We start from the raw sequence: 26,850 nt of genomic DNA on the forward strand, positions 1-26,850 counted from the left end.
GGTATGTTCCCTCTAAACCTACTTTGCTGAAGGTTTTTATCATGAATGGGTATTGTACTTTGTCATGTGCTTTTTCTGCATCTGTCAAAATGATCATATGGTTTTTATCCTTTTTGTTATTAATGTGATCTGTCACATTGATTTGTAAATATTGAATCATTCTTGCATCCCTGGAATAAATCTCTTTGATCGTGGTGAATGAATTTTTTTTGAATGTGTTGTTGGATTCAGTTTGCTAATATTTTGTTAAGGAGTTTTGCATCTATGTTTATCAGATATTGGCTGTAGTGATTTTTTTGGGGGGGTTTTTTTTGGGGTTTTTTTTTTTTTTTTTTTTTTTTTTTTTTTTTGGTGGTTTAGGTATCAGGGTAGTGCTGGCCTTGTAGAATGAATTTGGAAGTTTTTCTTCCTCTTTTATTTTTTGGAATAGTTGAGCAGACTAGGTATTAACTCCTCTTTATTTTTTTCAAGTTTACTTATTTTGAGAATGAGAGCATGTGTGTGCACAAGCAGGCAAGGGGCAAGAGGGAGGGTGGGAGAGAGAGAGAGGGAGAGGGAATCCCAAGCAGGGTCCACACTGTCAGTGCAGAGCCCGAAATTGGGCTCGATCCCATGAACTGTGAGATCATGACCTGAGCTAAAATCAGGAGTCAGATGCTTAACCAACTAAGCCACCCAGGTGTCCTGGTATTAACTCTTCGTTAAATGTTTGGTAGAATTCATCTGTGAAGCCATCTGTGGACTTTTGTTTGTTGGGAGTTTTGGGTTCAGTTTCGGTGCTAGTGATTGGTCTGTTCAAGTTTTCAGTTTCTTCCCAGTTCAATTTTGGAAAGTTATATGTTTCTAGTAATTTATCCATTTCTTCTCAGTTATTCAATTTGTTGGTATATAATTTTTCATAATGTTCTTTTTTTTTTATCTTGGTAAGGTATCCGGAAGTTTGGGAGAATGAAGTTTCCTCTGAGGAAAAGGATATATGCTCATACAGAGCACAGCAAAATTTTAATGAAATACTCTAGACCAAGGTCATTCTGTGGAAATGAAAAATTCTGGCTTAACCTATGTAATAAAAAAGAAGAAAAGATATTCTGTGTTTAGAGATGTAATTGAATTAATTTTGACTATTTAGGAAGAAATCTTTCATGTATACCCATTGCTTTTAACTTTGGAGGGGGAGGAATCAAAGTATGAGTGATAATGTAAAGCTTGAGATTTGAAGGATGATTTAACTGGTGGGACATTGAGGCATTGAACTTTTACTTTAGGAAGGCATTAGACAGATGGGAATTTGGATCATCAGAGTCACTATCATTCCATAAAGCTATTGAAGCTTGCTTGAGTGCCATTGTTTCCAAGTCTTCCTCGTATTAAGCAGTAATGTGTGTTTATTTCTGCAGGTGGTTCTTCCTGCCCTCTCTCCCACCATGACCATGGGCACAGTTCAGAGATGGGAAAAAAAAGTGGGTGAGAAGCTAAGTGAAGGAGATTTATTGGCAGAGATAGAGACTGACAAGGCCACTATAGGTGAGATTTCTTCAGCTCTTAATGGTTGAGGCACTGAGTTTTCCAATGAGGGAAGAGGATTGCCGTCCTATCCTATAATGAGTGAGTGATAACATGAAAAATTTTAATTTTGGGGATTCATTTCCTGGAACAGAATATGTCATAACAGAAGTGTATGTAGTGGGATTTGTCAGTTCCACACCACACTCTAAATGAATCAAGGATATGTCAACTTAGACATTATTTTTAGGTTAGAGTTTGCTTCTTAACATTCTTATGTTGCTAAGAAGCTACATCAGAACCGCCATTCTCTAAACTGGGCAAGGGAAAAAAGAAGAAACATGAGAAAAGTACTTCTAAGGCAGGAAAATACCAAAGAATTTAAGATGACTGTGAGGAAAAACTAAAACCAGGGTTTGGATTGGTTTCATAGTTTGAGAACGACTGATAGAGTGTTTATATACCTGTTCGGGTATCATGTCACATTTCCATGTATTCCCTTTCTGATTCATTGTTATGCTCAGAACAAAACCCACCTAGACAACTGTATATTTGTGATGATATTTACAGATAATTAGTAGATGAATCTATTTCCTGTCCAGTCCTCAAAGATGCAGTGGGAGATTCTGGGCATCCTCTGCAATGGTGGTTTTTAGATTGTGTTCTTCCAACCCCCTGAGTCCTTGATGGTACTTTGGGGCAAGGAGACTTCATGACAGGACTTTGTTGTGCCCTGCCCCTTTTCCCAACTTCCACCAGGGCAACCACTTTTTTATCCTTTTGTATATTGTATTCCTCCCAGAAGATTTTATTAGAAGAAAGGATTCTGTTTGTGAAAAAGATATAAACAAACATCTTGGTAACAATAGATGAGCTTTGCATTTTAACTTGAATACCAGTATAGCTATGGAGATAGTATTCTAGAGACTCTAGGCACTGGAGAAGTATTACCTTGGTCCAACTCTATTGTGGCCCTGAAGTCTTTTTTTTTTTTTTAAATCTCTTACTGGATATTAATGCTTAACTGGATAAGGGAAAGATTCGTCAAAGATGTGTTCATCAGGGAGAGGCACAACACAACAGAAAGCCCAGATCTGCAAGGCAAAAATTGTTCTCTGCGATGGCTTCTTTTAGTTTTACTTTTGAAACACTTCACATTGGAGTTCTTTCCAAGAGCAGTAGCTGAATAAAATGTTAAGTTGTAAATTCCTTAGAAACCCTAGTAATACCATATTCTTTACATTGGAATAGTTGAATACCCAATATAATCTCTTTGAAAAACTCCAAAGGTGCTTTTAGGGGCATAATTTATCCCACATCACTGTCAAACCTAGTAGTTCCCTTAATTTAACATCCATGTGGTTCTTATTTTTAGCAGTACAGCTGATGTCATACTGGTACAGTTGATGCCAGCTTGAGGTCTTATGGGTCTGTGTAGGGGCTTCCCTTAGAGATGTTTTTAGAAAAATATTCAGAATTAACTACTGTCTGTAATCTCTCATAGTGTTATTTAACAGCTATTTATTTAGTATTTACTTTGTACCAGGTACTGTTTCTAGGTTCTTGGAAAATATTAATTCTTATAACGTCCCTGTGAGGTAGGTATTATCGTTACCCCATTTTGTAGTTGAAGGAGCTGTGACATAGAGAGGTAGAGTAGCTCACCAAAGGTTGGGTAGCTAGCTTGAAGGAGAAGAGCTTTTTACTTAAAACTGCTTTGAGTTTGGTGAGATAGTGGAGTCCCTTAAGTCCCATAATGGTTTTTCTTTCTATTCAAGGTTTTGAAGTACAGGAAGAGGGTTACCTGGCAAAAATCCTGATCCCTGAAGGCACAAGAGATGTCCCTCTAGGAACCCCACTCTGTATCATTGTAGAAAAAGAGGAAGATATACCAGCATTTGCTGACTATAGGCCAACTGAAGTAACTGATTTAAAACCACAAGCACCACCATCTCCTCCACCCCCGGTATGTATGCTTCTAGAATTGAGGAAACATTACCTTGTTCATCTCTAAATTAAGGGATTAGACTGGATAATATCCTAGGTTCCTTCCCACCCTAAGACTCTACGAATAAAGAAGGAGATAGTTAGGGGCACCTGGCTGGCTCAGTTGGAGGAGCGCATGACTTGATCTTGAGATTGTGAATCCAAGCCCCATGTTGGGTATAGAGATTACTTAAAAAAAAAAAAAAAAAAAAAAAAAAAAAAAATCTGAAAAAGAAAAACAAAAAAAGATGGACATAGTGAGCATTTGTGGAGATCTACAGGTATGTGGCACTGCACTGCCCACCTAATAGTTGTTTGACCTGTGTCTGTTTCTTTTTTCCTACTGTCATGAGGTCTGCTGAGAACAAAGCTGAGATGACATGTTCTTTTTATGCTTTAGGTATAGATGTGTATATGGAAGTTAATACTTCATTCCCCAGTTTCTGTAGAATTTATTATATATTGTTGACTCATGAACAACACAGGGACTGGGGCACTAACTGCGCCCTTGCAAATCCGTGTATAACTTTGGATTCTCCCCAAATTTAACTGCTAAGCCTGCTATTGACCAGAAGCCTTAACCAACAGCGTAGACAGTCCATTAACATATATTTAGTATATTATATAGATTGTATGCTGTATTCTTAAAGCACACTAAAGAAAGAAGATGTTATTAAAATCATAAAGGAGAGAAAACACATTTACAGTCCCATACCATAAAAATCCGTGTGTAAGTGTGCCTGTGTAGTTCAGACTCATGTCATTGGAGGGTCAACTAATCTTTGTTACTGTCAGTACTCTTGGTATTTGCTTATGATAGTGGGTCAGGTTTCTGTTTATAATACATTAGAACCTTGATGTAGCATGGCTTGTTTTTTTTTTTTTTTTTTTTTTTTTTTAACGTTTTATTTATTTTTGAGACAGAGAGAGACAGAGCATGAACGGGGGAGGGGCAGAGAGAGAGGGAGACACAGAATCGGAAGCAGGCTCCAGGCTCCGAGCCATCAGCCCAGAGCCCGACGCGGGGCTCGAACTCACGGACCGCGAGATCATGACCTGAGCTGAAGTCGGCCACTCAACCGACTGAGCCACCCAGGCGCTAGCATGGCTTGTTTTGCTTAGAATTTAGTCTTGTTGCTATATGCTCTACATTATATACTATATATTTATTATGTACTTGTGTGAAGTCCAGGCATAGATAACATTATCACCAGCCTTCTGTAGATGTTAGAATCATGTGAGTTTAGATTACATACAATATTTTTGTCAAAGGAAACTTGATTTCTTACTGCCCTACGTTTGTGGGGAGCTGGCAAGTAGTAGTGCTGGTTTATTAAGATATTTTCAACATGGAACCTTCCAGCATTATTTATTACTTTGAAATGACGATAACTGAAAACAAAAACCATGTTGGTCATGTAAGAAAATGAGAATAAGAGGGGCGCCTGGGTGGCTCAGTCGGTTAAGCGTCCGACTTCGGCTCAGGTCATGATCTCGTGGTCCGTGAGTTCGAGCCCCGCGTCGGGCTCTGTGCTGACAGCTCGGAGCCTGGAGCCTGTTTCAGATTCTGTATCTCCCTCTCTCTGACCCTCCCCCATTCATGCTCTGTCTCTCTCTGTCTCAAAAATAAAAAACAAAGGTTAAAAAAAAAAAAAAAGAAAATGAGAATAAGAAGCAGCAAGAGAGTAACGTGAAGAAAGCCTATGAAGATATTATATACTGGATAACAGTATTAAATTTCCTGCCTCTCCATGTTATCACAAAGATAACTTGGTACTGTCTTTGACATAAAGTATTGTTGTTCCTCTTCATATTGTTATATTAAGTTGGTTAAGCAGGGGAAATGTGCATTATGATCTTTGAGAGAAAGATAAAAGTTACTTAATATATCTTGACTTCTTAATAAAATGTAAACTCCTTATCTTTCAGACCAGCCTTTGCAGTGGTGAATTAACAATCTAACTTTTTTCAAAAGGTGGCCCCTGTTCCTCCAACTCCCCAACCTGTAGCCCCTACACCTTCAGCCACCCGCCCTACTACTCCTGCTGGACCAAAGGGAAGGTTGTTCGTTAGTCCTCTTGCAAAGAAATTGGCAGCAGAGAAAGGGATTGACCTTACGCAGGTAAAAGGTAAGTCTGTCTCTGTGGAATAGGGTTGTAAAGATAAAACTCACTTGAGTTTCCTTCTTAAGACTAGCAAGTACAACTATACAGTCATCTTACATGGAACAGTAGGGAGAAGGATGAGAGAGTGAAATAATCTCCTTTGTTGCCACCACAGATAGGGAAACTTGTGCTATATTCAGTCCATTTAGGATCTACCTATATAGTATAGATAGCCTTTTTCTTTCTCGGTTCTTGGGAACTACTTAATTGTTGGTGAAAGTATAATGTGCTTGTGCAGCAAAGTTGAATTTTATGACTTGACCTTGTATTAAGAAGTCTCTGTTAGTGAACAAAACCTAAACCTGGGGTGATTTGAAATGACTTTGAATAATAGAATTCATATAAAACTGAACTAAAGCTCCTTGAGGGCAAAGGGAAATGTCTTACTCCTATCTTTCTCTCCCCAAAGAGAAAGTATAGCTTAGTGGTAAGAGTATGGGGTCTTGAATCAGACCATCTGGGGTTTACTCCTGGCTCTATCATCTTCTGTGTAATATGGCTTTAGGTGAATTACTTGTGTATGTCTATAGATGAATTACTTAAACCATCTGCTCTTCCATCTGTAAAACTGAAATGATGTGTACGTTAAAACAGGCAAAGGGCTTAAGACAATATCTAGAGGATAATAGGTACTCAACAAATGTTAGTTCTGTTCATATTAATATTATTGCCTGGCATTTAAATAAGTATCTTTGAGCTAAAATTAAATGTAAGGTAATTAGTGTACTTATTTGAACAAAGTGGAAATTACTAATCCTGAAGCCTGGTTTGATGGCTTCTGCTATGAGCTAGTCACTGAATTACTGCATTTAGCGCTTCTTTTCTTGAAATAAGAATTCTCATTCACCATTTTTTGGATAAGAATATACTCTTTTTTTTTTTTTTATTTTTATTTATTTTTGAAGGAAAGAGAGAGAGAGAGAGAGAGAAAGCATGAACAGGGGAGGGACAGAGAGAGAGGGAGACACAGAATTCAAGGCAGGCTCCAGGATCTGAGCTGTCAGCACTCAGCCCGACGTGGGGCTCCAACTCACGGACTGTGAGATCATGACCTGAGCTGAAGTCAGACGCTTAACTAACTGAGCCACCCAGGTGCCCCAAGAAGATACTCTTAAGGGATCTCCCTTTATGTTAAGTAGTAAAGTTGCAATTTGAGTCTAGATACTGGTTATTTCCCCAGTTGTCTGGCTGTGGGCATTCAGTGCTGGTTATCATCTGTCTGCTGGCTTTTGTTTCATGCTTGGAAGCAAGCCAGTCCCCAAAGAATAAGAATAGAATGTTGTAAATTTTTTGGACCTCAGAGGATTTTTGTAATATTTTAAGATGCTTTTTTCCATCTTCGTGTTGTTTCAATGGCATATGGCCACTTTTTTATGTTATTTGGGACTAGAATTAGCAAAGTAAGTTGGGATAGATTTTAAGGGGAGGAGGGGCTGGATTAATAATTATATCTGAAGAATTTAGACAAGTGAAGAAGGACCGTTTATGAGATACTTAGCAACATTGGCTGCCATACACAAGATGTGAGTGGGGAAATCCCCATGTTCTTATCAGGCAATTAGAGTTAGGTGATTCATTTACCAGTATTTAAAATTCATCGAGTGTTGTCTATGCATCTAACACTTGTTCATAAGACAGACAAGATTTCAGTTTCAGATGCCTGTATTACCAACAATAAAGAGTTAAATGAACAGAAAGGGAGTGCAGCTTAGTAGTTAGGAGTATGGGCTCCAGAGCTGGAGTGCTCAGGTTCGAATCCTGGCTCTGCTGTACTCTAGCTTTATGACCTTTTATGTTTCGGTTTCTTCATTTCTGTATAAAAATAATGGCTTACAGGTTTTGAGGATTAAGTTAACAAAGAGTGCCTGCACATAGACAGCATATAGAGATTTTAGCTGTAAAAATGAAAATAACCTGTTATTACATAAGATGAATGCCAAGAAAGAAACCAAGTGATACACTATTGAGTGACAAGCTGTGAGCCAACCATGTGAAGAACTGGGCACAGAGAGACCAGTAGTACACATCTGAAGTGGGAGAGAGCTTGGCACATCTGAGGAACATAGAGGAGGCCAGTGTTCATGGAGCATAGTGAGCAGAGGGTTTAGTGGAAGGAGGTGAGGTTGGAAAGAAGTACAGGGGCGAGAAGCAGGAGCACTTTATGGGTCATTGTATAATTTGAATTTTATTAAAGCATAGTAGGAAGCCACTAAAGGATTAAAATAAGGACAGGTTTTTTGGTTCCTGTGTGTGTGTGTGTGTGTGCGTGTGTGTGTGTGTGTGTGTGTGTGTGTGTGTGTGTGTGTGTGTATTTTAATTTTAGAGAGAGTGGAGCAGGACAGAGGGGCAGAGGGAGAAACAGAAAGAATCCTAAGCAGGCTCCATGCTCAGCACAGAGCCTGACATGGGGCTCGATCCCACAACCTCAGAATCAAGTCCTGAGCTGAAATCAAGAATTGGGCACTCAACCAACTGAGCCACCCAGGCGCTCCAATAGGGAAGTATTTTTAAAAGATCATTTTAGCTGCTTTATGCAGGTGGGTCAAGTGAAAGCCAAGGTCCCTGTTAAGAGGCTTTTGCTGGAGCTGACAGTGGTGACTTTTCCAGCATGGTGACAGTGAAAATGAAAAGAAATGGACAGCTTCAAGACACATTTTTGACAGAATCAACAGAACTTAGTCAAGGATGGTACATGGGGACTTGACAACAGTTACTTCAAAAGAAAGGTTTGGTGGAAGTCTGAGTAAGCCGAAAAGTAGAATATGGATGGAGAAGTGGAGATAGCTTTGTGGACAACTCATTTAAGAAGCTTCACTATGAAGGAAGGCATAGAAATAGGACGTAGCTTAGGAGAATATGGGCTCAAGAGAGGGCTTTTGAGAGTGATTGATAGTAGAAGAGGTCTAGTATGGAGTTTCTCAACTGTGGCAGAGTTGACATTTTTGACCAGATAATTTTTGTTTGGGGGAGGGAGGTGTCTTGTGTTTTGTAGGATGCTCAGTAACATCCTAGGCTTCTACCCACTATGTCATAGTAGCATCACCCACTTGTAACAACTGAAAACAACTTCAAACATTGCCACATGTCCCCCGGGGGGCAAAATTGTGTTGGTGAGAACTAGTGGTCTAATACAAAGGGATAAATAGATGGTGAGGAAAGGGCAGAATAATTTGGCAAGAAACAGTTTTTGAAAATGTAGGAAGGAAAGGATTGGCTTTTGATAGGAATTAAGAACATTCTGTGTTATTTTTATAGGAGAGAGGAGAATATGGGGTGGATTTATAGGCTTGGTGGTGGAGGACGAGGAGAATGATTGCTGCAGTTTGATCAAGAAAGTCTGAAGTGAAGGTATCGGCTGGAGACTGAGTATGGGGAGGTTTGCAGTTAGAGAATTTGTTAGGTAGTATTCTCAGGGAAAGTGAATTCGAAGGAAATATAACTTAGTTTCTGGGCAGTTTATGTGTCTATTTCAGGTTTGTGGCTCTGAATTTAGAGTATAATCAGTCACCTAAGTGTGTACTTTTTTTGTCTCCAACAGCGTTAAGCTACTCTGATGCTGGCACTGAGAAGGCAGACCTTTTTTTTTTCAAGTTTTTATTTAAATTCTAGTTAGTTAACATACACGGTAAAGTTGGTTTCAGGTGTAGAACTTAATGATTATGTCACTTACGTATAATACCCGTGCTCACCCCAACAAGTGCTGTCCTTAATACTCATCTTGCATTTAGCCTATCCCATGACCACCTCTCTCCATCAACCCACAGTTTGTTCTCTATAGTTAAGAGTCTCTTATGGTTTGCTTTCCTCTTTTTTTTCCCCTTCCTCTGTGTTCATCTGTTTTGTTTCTTAAATTCCACATATGAGTGAAATCAGAAGGTATTCGTTTTTCTCTGACTTTTTCTGCTTATCAAAATGCACTGTAGCTCCATCCACGTTGTTGCAAATGGCAAGATTTCATTCTTTTTGATTGCTGAGTGATACGCCATTTATGTATATACTATATCTTCATCAGTCGATGGACATTTGGACTCTTTCCATAGTTTGGCTATTGTCGGTAGCGCTGCTATAAACGTCAGAGGGCATGTGCCCCTTCGAATCAGTATTTTTGTATCCTTTGGGTAAATACCTAGTAGTACAATTGCTGGGTTATAGGGTAGTTCTATTTAACTTTTTCAGGAACCTCCATACTCCTCCAGAGTGGCTACACCAGTTTGCGTTCCCACCAACAGTGTAAGAGGGTTCCCCTTTCTCCACATCCTTGCCAACACCTGTTGTTTCTTTTGTTGTTAATTTTAGCTATTCTGACAGGTGTGAGGTGGTATCTCATTGTGGTTTTGATTTGTATTTTCTTAATGGTGAGTGATGTTGAGCATCGTCTCTGTTGGCCATCTGGATATCTTCCTTGGACAAACGTCGGTTCATGTCTTCTGCCCTTTTCTTTTTTCTTTTTTTTATTTTGAAAGAGAGAGAGCATGAGCCGGGGAAGGTCAGAGAGAGAAAGAGAGAGAGCGCATCCCAAGTAGGCTCCACACTGCCAGCGCAGAGCCCGATGTGGGGCTTAAATCCACGAGCTGTGACATCGTGACTGGATCCGAAACCAAGAGTTGTACACTTAACTGACTGCGCCACCCAGGCTCCTCTCTTCTGCCCATTTCTTAACTGGATTATTTATTTTTTTGAGTGTTGAGTTTGATAACCTCTTTATAGATTTTGGATACTAACCCTTTATCAGATGTCATTGGCAGATGTCTTCTCCCATTCCATACTTGCCTTTTAGTTTTGTTGTTTCTTTTGTTGTGCAGAAGCTTTTTATCTTGATGAGGTCCTAGTAGTTCATATTTGCTTTTGTTTCCCTTGAGCCGGCAGACTTTTTAGATTTTGACCAGGGAGTGACTATAACCGTGATCCACCCATTGGAACCTGGGTGAGGAAGTGTAGGGGATAGGGAGATGGTAGATGATGGGAGCGGTCAAGTCAGTGGAGTGGGGGGTCTTGGTGAGACTGAAGAAATTTTGCAGTAGGAAGGAATGGTCTAGAATAAGCAAGCTGAGAGGATCAGTGATTGCGTGGGGTTTTCTGACACCTCTCTGTCATCAAATGTATGTTTTTTTTCCACACCAACAATCCATTCTCTGCTACCATTTGGGTATCCAACACTTTAATCCTGTTCTGACACTATCCAGAGTTAGCATCGGGCCCCCCAGGCTTGAGGGCTCAGCCCCACTTCTGATGCCAGTTACAGGTCCCAGGGACCACCCATACTTCAGACCCACTGGCTATAAGTCAGGACTTCCCAAGACCCCACTTTAGGTATGAAAATTCACTAGAACGACTCACAGAACTCAGGAAAGCACTGTACTTACTGGTTTACTGTAAAGGATGTGCAGGGGCAGTCAGTAGAAGAGATGCATAGGACGAGGAGTGGTTTGTGGTGGGGGGGTGCAAAGCTTGCATGCCCTCGCTCGGAGGACTGCCCTCCTAGCACATTGATGTGTTCACCAACCCAGAAGCTCCAAATCTTGTTGTTAAGAGTATTTATTTGATAGAGAGTTCAGTAAGAAGGCATGTTTATTTAAATCCTTGGCTGTGAACTGTTGAACTCAACCTCTAGTCCCCCCCCCCCCCCCCGCCCCGCCTTCTTGGAGGGACAAATGACTTAGCAAATATGACTACTTGTAATCATTTGGGGAGAAACTTCCTTTTTTACGTTTATTTTTATTTGTTTTGAGAGCGAGAGCGTATACATGCTCAGGGGAGGAGTGGAAGGAGAGAGAGTCCCAAGTAGGCTCTGTGCTGAAAGACACCACCCAGGTGTCCCAGACAGAAACTGTTTTAAAGCCTAAACCCTAGTGTCCAAGTTTGATGTGTCTCCCAGGTCCCCATGTTTGTTTTCTATTTCTTTGAGGCAAAGCACTTTCACATCACTATCCCATGTGATCATCAGTGCTCACACATTCCTTCGAGCAGGGGCCGGCATTATAACCTGTGTCCTACAGATGAGACTAAAAAGACCAGCACAGAGGCTGTGTCTAATTTTTATCTGACACAGCCCTGCATTTTTCCTCCTAGCCTGGTGTTCTTCCCTTTATACCATATTGCTTTATGATGGCCTGTTGTGCCTCTGTAGGGAGATGGACAGAAACATTTAAAAGATTTCAGCTGACTCCTAATGGGAATTTCTTGAGGGTGGCTGAAGTCCAACCAAAGGCAGATGATTCTGTAGGTCTCCTCCTCTCAAGGAGCTGTGGTGTCCAGATCAGCCTTGGTGGTAATGGGAGGTTATGGGTTCTGTCTTTTATAAAAGAGGCGAATCTAATAGGGGTACTGCTACCTCTGTTCTAGAGCTCCGGGTGAGGATAAGCACAATCCTAGCCAACTCATTTTTCATAATGAAGGAAAGGAGTTGGGACGAACTGCGTACAACAAGAATCCTTTTAAAAGTCTGCCTTGGGGGAAGATGAATCAATTTGACCAAATTTTTTCTAGAAGTGGGCCAGTTTAAAAGGTATTTTAAATAACTAAATTCTGAATCTCCTTAGAATTAAGGTTCAGGAATCCGTTTGGGTCTAAAGTTAAAGCTGATTGGTTGTGGATGGGCGGAGGAAGGAAATTGAGTGAAAATAAAACTCAGCCTGTTGTGAGAGGATTTTAAAGATTTTTCCCCACGTGTGACATTGCACACACTTCACTCCCAGGCCTCTGACATAGGCCAGGTTAGAGCCTTGGCAGGTGTGACAGAGCTGTGAGTGATGGAGCCCACAGGAGAAAGAAACAATTATAGAGATAAGATCATTGCAGCTGAGAGTTATTCAAGCTATTTTGGGGTGAAAAAATTATCTGAAATAGTTGTCCTGTCGACTCTGTACAAAAGGAATTCTTTACGATCAAACGAATCTAGAACTCAAACGAGATCCATTTCAAGATTCAGAAAGGGTTTTTTTTGGAGCTGCCTAGGAGAAGAGGCAGCTAGACTTTGTTTTGGAGGTATAAATTGTATTCAGCATTAGCCATATGCCAGTATTTCCCAATTTAAAAGTAAAGGACATAAAAAAATGAAGAACAACTGATACAAAACTCTGAAAGAGAAATACTTAACAAAGAGCATTTGCTGCCACAGGGTTTCCGTAGTGTAGCGGTTATCACATTCGCCTAACGGAGCATTTGCTGTAGTAATTAAGAAAAGAACGGCTACAGCTCAAACAAGAGCACTCTGTGAATCAAAATTAATAATTGCATAAAAGCTGCTATTTTTTTTAGAGAGAACTTTAAGGTGCAGGAGTAGAGCAGTGACCACTTCAGAGGGTCTTTGGTAGAGAACCCTTAGGAACTTGCACTTCAGGATCACAGTGTCGATATCCCAGAGGAACCAGTGGTGTGCTGTCACATGTGTGATATTTATGCGTCTCTTCCAGGGACGGGACCAGACGGCAGAATCATCAAGAAGGATATCGACTCTTTTGTGCCTACTAAAGCTGCTCCTGTGAGTTACATTTGGCTTTTTTTTTTTTGGCACTTTGTTCCTGCAAAATGTTTTGTCCAACCTGTTAGACCCTTTCATACATTATTTATGAATGAAATAGCTTGACCAGAATTGTGTTTTGCCTAATTTCACTGGCTAGCACTATATAGATATGAATGTGCTATCATTCAGCATACACAAGGAAAGATGAGGGGCGCCTGCCTGGGTGGCTCATTCGGTTGAGCGTCCAACTTCAGCTCAGGTATGATCTCACAGTTCACGAGTTCGAGCCCCGCGTCGGGCTCACTGCTTTCACTGCAGAGCCTGCTTCAGATCCTCTGTCCCCTTCTCACTCTGCTCCTCCCCTGATCATGTGCACTCTCTCTCAAAAATAAACAAACATTAAAAAGGAAAAAAAAGGAAAGATGATAATGCTACATTGACACTCATTCCAATTTTTTTTTTCCAGTGGTACTGAATTTTTCCTAACAAACCCTCCTTCTCACTCAGGCCCTATTTTGATTTTTTTTTTTTTTTAACGTTTTATTTATTTTTGAGACAGAGCGAGCGAGCGTGGGGGAGGGGCAGAGAGAGATGGAAACAGAATCTGAAGCAGGTCCAGACTCTGAGCTGTCAGCACAGAGCCCCACACGGGGCTCCAACCCACAAACCGTGAGATCATGACCTGAACTATAGTCGGATGCTTAACTGGCTGAGCCACCCAGGCATCCCTGACTGGCTCTGTTTTTAAAAACATGCTTACAAGTTGGTTGAATAGAGTTTCAATTTTATGTGGTTAATTATTCCACACAGGGATTAAATCCACATAACCAATCAACTAATGTTTAGTTGGTTTAAATTGTTAAGATTATTAGCTAAAAGTAAGGAAAATGATTTAGTTATTTAGATGTTTGTTTTAAAATGAAAGATTTGTCATTGTTTTTTAACACTGTCCAGAAAAATAATTACCTTGTTTATGTTTATGTCTACTTCTTTCAGTTTAAGAATGCTTTGATTGCTTTTCTTGAAGGTAATTTTGCAGATACAAAATTATTTTGACAAAGTAATCATTGAACAAAGAAAAATGATACTTAAGACATGATTACAGAATTCTAAGTATAAAAATTAAAATCAGAACTGTTGTGTAAGCACAGTACAAATAAGAGTCCCTTTTGCTCTCTTGGGATAGAAATAGCTATTTTCTCTAAGCCTTCTAATTTGTACTTTGCCATCTGTAGAGTCACTGACTTGCCCCAGTTGTATATGCCAGGATTGAGTCAGTTACTAAGAGCTTTTTTACTTCCCCATAGGCTCCAGCAGCTGCTGTGCCTGCCCCGGGTCCAGGAGTGGCACCCGTTCCCACAGGTGTCTTCACAGATGTCCCAGTCAGCAACATTCGCCGAGTAAGAATATTACCCTAAACCTGCAACCAGCACCATAGGGGGCGTCTTTACCCTGATTGTTTAATTGCATTCATGGTTTGAAACACTAACAGAGACTTTTTTTAGTTGGGAATCATAGATGACTAGCTTAAGATGTTTGCTTTGGCCAATTAGATACTTGGGAAAAACAAACATTATATTGATTAAACACCACTAGAAGGGGCCCAGGTTACGGTGCAGTCCTCCATATTCCAGTTATAATGCTTGAGGTAAGCATTACCAGGGAGCTAGTAAAGGGGCAAACAGAGTCCTGAATTAGATAATAAAGAAAAGAACCACTTAAGACAAGTGATGTTTTAATGTCTTTGATTCTAGGTTATTGCACAGCGGTTAATGCAGTCTAAGCAAACCATACCTCATTATTACCTTTCCATTGACGTAAATATGGGAGAAGTTTTGTTGGTACGGAAAGAACTTAATAAGGTAAAAGGTCTGGAAATTCCAACTCTGTAAATTCTAAAATGTTTGTATTTCCCCACTAAACATACACATTTTTGCCCATATTTTTTGTTCCAATATGCCAGTTGATGTTGGAAAATGGTGTCTTCATAATTTTAACTTGCCGAGAGAATATCTTGGACAATTTTTATTTTCTAACCCTTGATTAAAGCTTATTATTTAAAGTTGATTTTGCCTTGGATCCATTGTAGCCTACCTCAGTCACTGTGATCCCATGAAGCTAGATAAGATAAGCTAGATAAGAGTATGTTTACTCTGTGTTTGCAGTTAAGTACCAATTACCTATTTAGTGTTCAGTATAAGGCACTTTTGGGAAGATAGAATAAGGTATAGTCCTTCTCCATGAGTTTCAGTTTATAATCTAATTGAGATAATGCATGTGAAAAACAGAGAAGGCAATTTTTATTAAAGTAAAAATACTTATTTGTACATCAATCTCTTTATGGTAATGTCCTTTGTCTGCTAAATTATGTTGTATGGGTTAAGTGTTCTAGGAATTCAGAGGAGGAACCCAGTAAAAGTAGTTGGGGAATTCACAGTGGTGTAAGAAAAACTTGGTTAAGCCATGTAGAGTAGTATGTGTTTGAATTGCAAAGAAGTTGTAGAAAGTTCATTCTAATGATGGAATACCATAGAGGTAAAATGCTTTTAAGAAAGGAAGTAAATATTGTAGATGTAGAAGAGAGACTACCTTTTTCTAGGGTGGGTATGCAGTTGTTGGTTTAGGGAAGACCTTGTTTACAAGCAGAACAATTTGGACTTGATGAATTAGACATGAAGAAACCAGTAATAGTGACATGATGATAGCAATATTTTAAGTTTAGTCGAAATAGATATATAGTGGCGTGCTTTAATGGCAGAGACTAGTTATGCTTGTCCTGTAAGCATGATAAGGGTCTGGACTAGACGGTTGCATTAAGAATGGAGTAGGAGAGGGATATGAAAGATGTTTTCAAAGAAGTGAAAAGTAAAAGCCAGTGGCACTGAGGGCATTAGAACAGCATTCAGCACCTTACACAGGTTATCTGTAGCCTCTCTGACCTCCTACTACTTTTCCTACTTGTTTACTCTGCTGCAAAAACAATGGTTGCCTTGCTGTTCCTTGACATTCCACCTGTGTACTCCTACTTGAGGCCCCTTGCACTTGCTGTTCCCTGTGCATGGAATATTCACCCCCTAGCATCTATCTGGCTTCCTCCTTTACCAGTGAGGATCTGACTCAATATCACCTTCTCTAGTCTTTCCTGGTCACCTTATTCTAAAATTAAGGGAAGAGGATTGGGGTGAGTGGTCACTTCTCCCTCTAGTTCTTTTCCTCTATTTTTTTTCTTTATCATGTGACATTATTTTACATGCTGTATGTTTATTATCTATCCACCCCTTTAGATTGTAAGGTCCCCAGGGCACCTGGGTGGCCCAGTTGGTTAAGCATCTGACTTCAGCTTGGGTCACAAACTCTCAGTTTGACAGTTTGAGCCCCACATTGTGCTCTGTGCTATCAGTGCAGAGCCTGTTTTGGATCCTTTGTCCCCCTCTCTCTCTGCCCTTTTCCCTTTTGTGCATGTGCGTTCTCTCTCAAAAATAAGTAAACATGTAAAAAAAAAAAAAAAAAAAAAAAAGTAAGCCTCCGAGAGTAGAATTTTTACCCATTTTTTTCACTGCTTTATATCCAGGGCTTTAGAGCTATATGTCTGAACGGAGTACTCAAATATTAGATGCATGAAAGAATGAAGCAATGAAGCATTAACAGAGCTTTTTAACTGGCACAGAGGTTAAAGATGATTGCTTACTTTCATTGTCAAAATGTTAAAGCTATTTTATAATTTATTTGAAAATCAGGCGTGAAAAATATATGTCCAATGTAATATTTTATTCATTTCTCTTAAACAGCTTTATTTGGATATAATGCACATATAATACCATTCACCCATATAAGGTTTATAATTCAGTGGCTTTTAGTATATTCAGAATTCTGTGACCATCACCACAATAAATTTTGGAGCCTTCTTATCACCCCAAAATGAAACCATTCTCTCCTTAGCCATAGCCCCCACCCCACCTCTCTCATCCTCCCCAACCCTAGACAACTTCTTACCTACTTTCCATCTTAGATTTGCCTGTTTTGGATATTTCCTATAGGGATAGGGACTTCATGGAATCGATAAATCAACTTGGGGAGTATTGCCTTCTTAACAGTGTTCCCACTCCATGAACAGGGGGTGTCTTTGCATTTATTTAGGTCTTTCATTTCTTTCAATCATGTTTATAATTTTTTGAGTGTAAGTTTTTGTACTTCTTTTGTTAAATTTGCTCCTATGTATTTTATTCTTTTTAATACTATTATAAATCTCGTGTTCATTGCTATTGTATATAAATACCATTGATTTTTGTATATTGATCTTGTATCTTACAACCTTATTTTTTATTTAGTGTGTTCCTTAGGATTTTCTATATACAAGATCATGTCATCTGCAAACATAGTTGTACTTTTTCCTTTCCAATTTGGGTACCTTTTCTTGGGCAACTTCTCTGGCTGGCTTCTCTGGCTAGCAAAATGTTGACTGGAAGTGGTAAAGTGGATGTCTTTGTTTTGTTCTTGATCTTAAGGGGATGTAAGTCTTTTACCACTAAAGTATGATGATGATGACTATGAGCTTTTGTAGATCTGTTTTATCATCAGGTTGGGGAACTTCCTTTCTATTCCTAGTTTTTATGAAGTGGTGGTTGAATTTTGTCTGCTTTTTCTGTGTCTGTTGAGATGGTTGTGTGATTTTTGTCCTACATTCCATTAGGACATTATTAGATAAATTGATTTTCAGATGTTAAACCATCCTTGCATTCCTGGGACAAATCCCATTTGGTCATGGTGAATAATCCTTTTCTTGTATTGCTGGATTTGGTTTGCTAGAGTTATTTTGAGAGTTTTTGTTATCTATATTCATAAATTATACTTGTCTGTAGTTTTGTTTTTTCTGGGTTGTTTTTTTTTTTTTATTATATCTTCATGTGGTTTTGGTATTGGATTAATATTGACCTCTAGAATGAGTGGGGAAGTGTTCCCTATTTTGGAAGAGTTTGTGAAGAATTGATACTAATTCTTCTTTAAATGTCTGGCAGAATTCACCAGTTGGGGAAGCCGTCTGGATCTAGGCTGTCTTACGTGGGTAGTTTCTAAATTATCATTCAGTCTCTTTATTGTTAGCTCTAGATCTATTCAGAGGTTCTATTTCTTTTTGATTCAGTTTTGGTAGTTTGTGTCTTTCTAGGAATTTTTCTCAAAGTTAGCTAATTGTGGCATATAGGTGTTCATAGTATTACCAGTAATCTTTTTTATTTCTGTAGGACATATAGTAATGTCCTCTACTTCATTTCTGATTTTGGGAATTTGAGTCTTCTTTTTCTCTTTGTCAGTCTGGCTAAACGTTTATCATTTTGTTGATTTTTTCATAGAACCAACTTTTGGTTTTGTTGAGATAAGTGAAAAAGGCGGCCTTTTTAATATACCGTAACTTATGGGACACAGGTAAAGGAGTGCTTAGCGGGAAACTTATGGCTGAAAAGACCTACGTTAAAAAAGTTGAAACAACCAAATTTAGTTTCATTTCATCCTTTATACCTCAGGACATTTGTGTTTGCCCCTCTCACATCCCCTGCCAGGTGATATAGTTTCAGTCTTCAGGAAGAGAATTGAAGAAAATACAATGGTTTCTTGTCTTTGCAGATGTTAGAAGGGAGAAGCAAAATTTCTGTCAATGACTTCATCATAAAAGCTTCAGCTTTGGCATGTTTAAAAGTTCCTGAAGCCAATTCTTCTTGGCTGGACACAGTTATAAGACAGTAAGTAAGATACTGCTGGGGAAGGTGTATATCCATCAGCAGTTTTCTTGTGGTTTCTCATGTAGAACTAGGAATGTAGGGGGTGCGGAGAAATGGAATACAGGAGGGAGATGACTTCCATAGGCAAAACAGATTGAAAACAATGTAAAACTGTTGACGAGGTAATGTTCAGTTAGGAAGGACTACAAATTCTTTGAGTGTAGGAAAGGAAGGTAAATTTACAGATATGAATAATTAAAGTTGATAACAAACTTTAGAAAGTAAGGTTGAAATGTTTTTTATTTACCAGTTAATTCTGCTGAACTTTAATGAAGGCAAATTGAAAACAGTACCAAGAAACATATTTGTTAATATTATGTGGGGCTCCTGGGTGGCTCAGTTGGTTAAGCATCTGACTTCGGCTCAGGTCATGATCTCACGGTTCGTGGGTTTGAGCTCTGCGTCTCAGGAAACTAATATTGTTTCCTGAAGTGCAGAGCCTACTTCATATCCTCTGTCTCCCTGTCTCTGCCCCTCCCCTGCTCGTGTGCTCTCTCTCTTAATCTCTCAAAAATAAATAAACATTTAAAAAAAAGTATATGGTAGCATGTGGCTGGCATGGTGCTGTCTTTCACATGTTGTCTCATTTTAATCCTTATGGCCACCTTATGAATTAGGGACTTTCACTTCCATTTTACAGATGAAGAAACTGAAGCTCAATGAGTTAAATAACTTTCCTTGGATTAATTTGTTAGGAAGTAGCAAAACTGACTGGAACCAGGATTCTGACTCCTGTGCCTAGGCTTGTACTATGTAGATTCTTTTATGTTATTATTATTTAATTTTTATTAAAATAAGAGTGTATACATTAGAATATTGCTCCCTGAGTGGCTCAGGTGGTTCAGCATCTGACTTTGGCTCCGGTCATGATCTCACAGTTTGTGAGTTTGAGCCCCATGCCAGGCTCTGTGCTGACAGCTCAGAACTCTCTCTCTTTCTCTACCGCTCCCCCACTTGTACTCTGTGTGTGTGTCTCTCTCTCTCAAAATAAAACATTAAAAAAATTTTTTTTTAGAATATTGCTCCCTGGCTTACAGTGACCTACTCAACTTTTTTTTTTTTTTTTTTTTTTTTTTAAATCCAAGTTAGTTAACATAATGAAAGAATGGTTTCAGGAGTAGAATTTAGTGATTCATCACTTACATATAACACCCAGTGCTCCAGCTTTGTGTGGTAAAAAAAAAATTTTTTAATTTTTATTTATTTTTGAGAGAGAGTGAGCAGGGGAGGGGCAGAGAGAGGGAAACAGAGGATCCAAAGCAGGCTCTGTGCTGAGACCAGAGAGCCTCATGTGGGGCTTGAACTCACAAGTTGCGAGATGATGACCTGAGTTGAAGTCAGATGCTGAACCAACTGAGCCACCTGGGCGCCCAACGTACTCAACTGTTAATCTGAGGTCTACTCCCAAGAGGCAAATACAACTTTTAAACTGTTTTTTTTTTCCCCTGGTATTTACTTTTGTATTTCTAAAAAATACACACACACACACCATTATCCTATCAAATTGATTACAAATTGATTACAGCACAAATATTGGATAAATCAGTATTCAGTATTCATATTTTTATGCCCATAAAAATATTATTTATGACTAAGAGATGTAGTATGCTGTGAATAGTGACCAGGCTGATCTTAATGGTTCCCTAAGAAGGAGCTAGTTTTCTATGTACTCACCATCAGTTCTTTCTGAAAGTTCCCAGGAGAACTCTAAACCATTTTTCAATCCTGTCAGATGTCACAGTAACCTACTCATGCTTTTTCCTTTGTCATCCCCCTCTGGGAGGACATCTGAGGGTCTTACTATGCCTTATAGACTATATTAGTTTCCTAGGGCTTCTGTTACAAATGACTACAAAATTGGTGGCTTAAAAGAAAAATTTATTCTCTCATAGTTCTGAAGGCCAAAAGTCCAAAAGTAAGGTGTTAGCAAGGCTGCACTCCCTCTGTAGGCTCTCGGGGAGAATCTTCCCTTGTTTTTTCCAGTTTTGGTGGCTCCAGGCATTCCTTGGCTTGTGGCTGCATAACTCTAACCTCTGCCTGCATCCTCACATGGCCTTCTCCTCTGTGTCCATGTCTTCTCTTCTGTCTCTTACAAGGGTACTTGGCATTGGATTTAGGGCCCACCCAGATAATCCAGGATGATTTCATCTCAAGATCCTAATTGAATCTGCAAAGATCTTTTTTACTAAATAAGATCACATTGATAGATTCTGGGATTAAGACAAAGATGTATCTTCTAGAGAGCTGTTAGGAACATATGTGTATAATTCTTTGTGTTGACCTACATTTTTATTTTTCTTGGGTTCATTCCTTGGAGTAGAATTGCCCTTCATCCGTTTGTTTATATAGCCATTGAACAGATATTTATTGAACATGTACTGTTGGCTATATTCATCAGTGAACAAGGTGAGAAACACCATGCTTACTCTCTTAGGAGGACAGGGTAGTTAAGAAAGGAGTGTTCGTTATGTCATACCTTGGCTAGAGCCCAGTTGTGATAGTCACACACTATCATTAGAGCACATCCTTATGTTTACAAGTGACAATCCCACTGCCCTGCTCAGCTTGGGCACTTTGAGGGCTCAGCTTGGGCACTTTGAGGGATTTGGTACCATACCATAATATTCTAAAGCTTGTGCCTAGAAATAGCTGGAGTTCTTCCTGTGAAGTTTTAACTTTTTTTCCATTGCAGAATACATCAGCACGGGCCCTTACACAGACCCCAAGGAGGCTGTGGATACAATTTGGGAGTTTGGGAACTTGGCTGAGGGGGAAAAAGTCATTCCTTTCCACTAGCCTCTAACTGAAATTTGGCATTTCCTCTTACCGTAAATGTAGAGAACAAATCAAAGAGGTATTAACAGTACTTGTGCTGGTGACCAGTAAAAATCACCTATTTTCATATCACAGCTTTGTTGCAGGAGTCTTAAAAGTGGTTTTTGCTTATCACTACTTCAAAATTGTAGCAATTATTAGACCTATTGCCTGATCTTATTAATACAGAAGCACATGTGTCACAATTTTTAAAAAATTTTTTAATGTTTATTTATTTTTGAGAAACAGAGTCAGAGCTCAAGTAGGAGAGGGGCAGAGAGGGAGGGAGACAGAATCTGAAGTAGGCTCCAGGCTCTGCACTGACAGGCTGACAGCCGAGAGCCTGAGCTGGGGCTCAAACCCCTAAACCATGATATCGTGACCTGAGCCGAAGTCGGAAGCTTAACCGACTGAGCCACCCAGGCACCCGCAGTTTTGTTTTTTGAATAGCTTGGTAATTGAATTTCAGTATAGTTGGGGCTTTTTGTTTGGTTGTGTTTTTTTGTTACTTGTAATTTGAGTATTTTGTGTGTTAAAAATATATACTCTGAGAAAGGACACAGATGCAAAGGTACCTGTGGCATAATACAGATTGGGAACCCTATTTTTCTGTCCTGAGACACCACCACCCTACATCCTGAGCTTTGATTCTCCCACGGTGCAGTCCACTCCCTCCACTCTTCCTTCCGTCTGCTCAAGCTCTGCCTGGAGGCTCAGCTCCAGCCAGTCCACTGCATCTCAAAATCCAGGGAGTTCTTTGAGTTCTTGTTTAATTCTCACTGAATGCCGGGCCTTTTCCACCTGCCAGTCAAGGCAAGTGGGAGGCAGTTAGAGGTTATGTGTAACCAACCCCATTTCTTGTCCATTTGCAAAAAGTCCAAGTTAGGGAAAGGGCATAGCAAAATGTAAACACCAGAAGAGATATCTCTCTGGCTGAACAGTAGGCCAGACTGAGATAAATATCAATATTCTTGCTTAACATGACACATAAGCTCTTAATATTGTTGATGATTATTGAAGTGTCCTTTTCTTTTTTCTTTTGCAATAGAAATCATGTAGTTGATATCAGTGTTGCAGTCAGCACTCCTGCAGGACTCATTACACCTATTGTATTTAATGCACATATAAAAGGACTGGAAGCCATTGCTAATGATGTTGTTTCTTTAGCAACCAAAGCACGAGAGGGTAAACTCCAGCCTCATGAGTTCCAGGTACAGTATTACTTATTTACCTTCTGAATGTTAAGAATTACGTTATTTTTAAGGGCAGCATAATGCTTTTATTGCATTTTCCACCTTTTGATTATGCCTTGTATTCTCATGGACACAAGGCCCTGAAAATAAAAAGTGAATAACCTATCAGAAGCTGAAAATAAGATATTTTCCAGCAATTTGCAAAAGGCACACAACTGACTTTTGTTCATATTGTAATGCTTGTATATTTTCATTAAAGTCTATTCCATTCAGGCCTTTTTCCCCACTTTCAGCTTTATTGTTGTATTTAAATAGCAAATAAGAATTATATACATTTAGGTTGTACAACTTGATGTTCTGATATGTGTATTTATGCGCTTACCATTTTCCTTTCCTTTTTTTTTTTTAATAGTTCATAGGCCTTTCTTAAAGATGACCTTAAGGTCTTTTCATGTAACATTTTGTCTTTTTTTTATGTTGGGAAGCAATTAACATGATCTATTTTTAATCTCTTTTCTTCTAGGGTGGTACTTTTACAATATCTAATTTAGGGATGTTTGGAATTAAGAACTTCTCTGCTATTATTAACCCACCTCAAGCATGTATTTTGGCGATTGGTGCTTCAGAGGATAGACTGGTTCCAGCAGATAATGAAAAAGGGTAAGTACCAAAATAAAGAGGGAGTTGTAAGCTCATTTTCATTACATTATACCTGTTTTTGAGTCTCAGTTTTATAATTATTGGCATAGCCTGTTGGAGCTTAAGGTAGAGTCAGATACAAGTCTAGAATGAAGTTTCTCAGAACAGCAACTCTTCTTTTACTAAATGCAGTTAATCCTATATGAGATGGGAAGGCTGAGTTATCCTAGGTCAGGGATCAGCATACGTTTTTGTGGAGCCGGGTTGTAAATCTTTTAGGTTTTCTGAGTCATATGGTCTCTGTTGCAAATACTCTGACGTGGTAGTGTGAAAGCAGACAGAGGCACTACGTAGTGTAAATGCATTTGGCGGGATTTGGTCTGTGAGCTGTAGTTTGCCAACCTATGCTCCAGATGGCTGTTTGGTCTGTCAAGCTGGAGGTTGAGCTAGAGGTGTATAGTACATAACGAGTAAGTGGAAAATAATAGTATCTGGTTGGAATTACAGGGTAGGAGTTGGCATTTGGGCTGGTTACTGGCTAAAAATTAGCAATTGCTTTCAGAATACCTAATAATGTTTTTATCTTTTTCTAGATTTGATGTGGCTAGCATGATGTCTGTTACACTCAGTTGTGACCATCGGGTTGTGGATGGAGCAGTTGGAGCCCAGTGGCTTGCTGAGTTTAGAAAGTACCTTGAGAAACCTATCACCATGTTGTTATAATTAACCCAAGAATTTCTAGACTCTCCCAGGTCACAGTGGTTCATTCTTATCAAGATGCAAATACGTTATTATGCAAGTGGTTCTTTTTATTTTGAAGTTAACCAGTTATTTTTGAGTCTGTCCAGATAAGTTATTTGTAATGGGCATTACTGAATTTTTTAAAATGCCAATTACACCTACATATTGTACACATTTAATAAACACCAGATTTTGAGCTGTGTATTCCTAGTCAAGAGAACATGTGGCCTAGCCCTTCGGTGAGAAGTACTTCCATTGGGAAATGCAGAGTAGAATTGTGGTTCCCTACTGAAACAGATACATAAAAGTAATCTGGATGAAACCTTGAGGTTTTGAAATTTAATTGCCTCATGTTTTGCTTCATTTGAGGGAAAGAGAAGTCAAGGAAAGAGAGAAAGGGTTTGAATTAAACATTGATTTTGGAATTTAACCCTGTTACATGATCTTGGTTTATCATGGATGGGAAGGGTAGAGAACTTTAAGGAAAATAAGTGACATTTTAAAAGTTAACATTTTCTTACACTTCTGCAACTGAGTGTTCTTTGTTTATTTTTCTATGAATTCCAAAATGGTTGTTTTCACCTCTTAAGATGGAATATATAAATATAAACCAGCTACTTGGTATAAATGAGAATTTGTGTGGGTATTTATTTAAGCAACTTACATGTGTAATTCTGAGAGCAGAATTTACAATTAACTCCAAATAAAAGAATATGCTTATAGAATTTAACAGAGAGAAGTTGTGAAAGTAGAATTCTTCCTCCATGATTAACTGGTGGTTACTGACAAATGAACTTAATTGCCAGAATCTGTTACTCAAATAATATTGGAAAATTATATCAAGTAACTATGGAATAGTGTACATATGTAAAATATGGTTTCTAGTGAGATGTGTGCCAAAGTCCATTTATCACCAAGACCTGTCTGAAAGGAAGAGGGAAGAGATATACTGGTAAGCAGTTGGGAGTGCTGAAAGGTTAGAAGCCAAGTGGTCACTTCTACTTGGATAAAGTAAGAAATGTTCAGTGTGTACAAAAAAAAGTGTTCTGTGTTTTTCCACCCAGTGTTGTCTCATGTACAATATGGAAGTCCTAAAATCCTATTGGAGAGAAAAAAAAATTGTTTAGGTTGCTTGCTACCCGATCAGCCTAAACATTTTTTTTTCCATTTTGTTATGATTTGCCTTTCTTCTTGGTGGAGGGGGGAAGAGTAGGAGGTGATATTCAGGATAATAAAAATGAACTGGGAACATTATCACAATTCCAGACTTTCTATTGAATTGATGTGTTTTAATAAATATTTAGAATTGTTTATGATAATTTAAAATCAATCTGATCAGTGTTTTCTTGTGTATATGTGGAACAATCCCCGAAATTTAGGTCTTTCGGTGTTGAATTTATTTCTAAATGTTCTTTGTTACATGGTGCACAAGTAACACTGCATATATTCCAGAAATATTTCCCTTGCTGTATTATTATGAAAACAATTCAATACATTAATCTGATTTTTCATTAATTAGTAATGTTAGCTTGAATTGAAGATTATGCAGAAGGAACAAGTTTATCACAAGGGACCATCAGTATGAGGCACATCTGGTTCAAATACATGAAACTTCAAAGATAATTCATTCTTGGCAAATGCTTATGGCTCTGTTGTTCCCTTGAAAGAAAAATAAAAGGTTGTCTTCTCATAAGAATTACTGAGTTAAAAATTAATCTGAGCTATAACCTAAATCTGGACTCAGTCTATTTCTCTTACCATTATTGAAAGAAAAAAAGTTAAAAGTTTTGGTTGAAATTATTTAAAAATTAAACTATATGTTTTCGATGCGTCTTGTCTAATTTTTGATCTGTTGGTAATTATTTTTCACATTAAATGATTAAGGTCAGGGATAGCTATGTATGTGTACACTCTTAATAGCAACGCATTTTAAGCATAAAGTATTGGTAAAATAAAGGACTGAATTTAGCAGAATATAATCTAACACTTCAAGCTCAAGGAGTTCTAAAGCATCTCGTGGTGGGGTGCAGCACATAGCAAGGTGAAAGCATAGTCTGGCCCTGTTAGATAGTTGACACCAATCCTGAGGTTTGTGAGTGAAGTTACAGGAACCCCAGGCCTGGTCTGAAAAAAAAGTTAACCAGCTGGAGAGATGATATGGAAAGGTAAGGTGGGAAGCATTCCAACTTTTTTTGAAGGATGGAAATATACTAGGTGTGTTAACTTTAGGACATCACATTATACAGCTCTAGAAAATTTTCAGAAAGTAAATTATCCTATTGCTGGGAGAATTCAAATCCAACCAGGTTTAGGAGAATTAATATTTGTTTTTAAATATCACGGTATCAACTGTTTATATTACATATACTATATTTGTGTTTTTATTATTAAATTTATTTATTTTTGAGAGCGAGCAGGGGAGGGGCAGAAACAGAGGGGACAGAGAGAGACTTCCAAGCAGGCTCTGCACTGTCAGCACAGAGCCCCATATGGGGCTTGAACACACAAACTGAGCTTATGAACTGAGCCAAAACCAAGAGGTGGACACTTAACCTACTGAGCCACCCAGGTGC

General features: G+C 38.8%; 1 protein-coding gene across 1 annotated transcript in view; it reads left to right on the forward strand.

Annotated features, from left to right (window-relative positions):
• The window catches only part of DLAT (dihydrolipoamide S-acetyltransferase), a 29,289-nt gene extending 3,185 nt beyond the window's left edge, over window positions 1-26,104 (forward strand). Inside the window, exons 5-14 of the mRNA XM_042903992.1 lie at window positions 1,398-1,524; window positions 3,282-3,469; window positions 5,465-5,618; window positions 13,067-13,134; window positions 14,424-14,516; window positions 14,871-14,978; window positions 18,736-18,851; window positions 22,753-22,915; window positions 23,421-23,557; window positions 24,130-26,104. Coding sequence (XP_042759926.1) covers window positions 1,398-1,524; window positions 3,282-3,469; window positions 5,465-5,618; window positions 13,067-13,134; window positions 14,424-14,516; window positions 14,871-14,978; window positions 18,736-18,851; window positions 22,753-22,915; window positions 23,421-23,557; window positions 24,130-24,259 — 1,284 coding nt within the window. The 3' untranslated portion in view covers window positions 24,260-26,104. The remainder of the gene's footprint in view (window positions 1-1,397; window positions 1,525-3,281; window positions 3,470-5,464; window positions 5,619-13,066; window positions 13,135-14,423; window positions 14,517-14,870; window positions 14,979-18,735; window positions 18,852-22,752; window positions 22,916-23,420; window positions 23,558-24,129) is intronic.
• Window positions 26,105-26,850: the final 746 nt, after the last annotated feature.

This window comes from Panthera leo, chromosome D1 (genome assembly GCF_018350215.1).
Source record: "Panthera leo isolate Ple1 chromosome D1, P.leo_Ple1_pat1.1, whole genome shotgun sequence".
NCBI lineage: Eukaryota > Metazoa > Chordata > Mammalia > Carnivora > Felidae > Panthera > Panthera leo.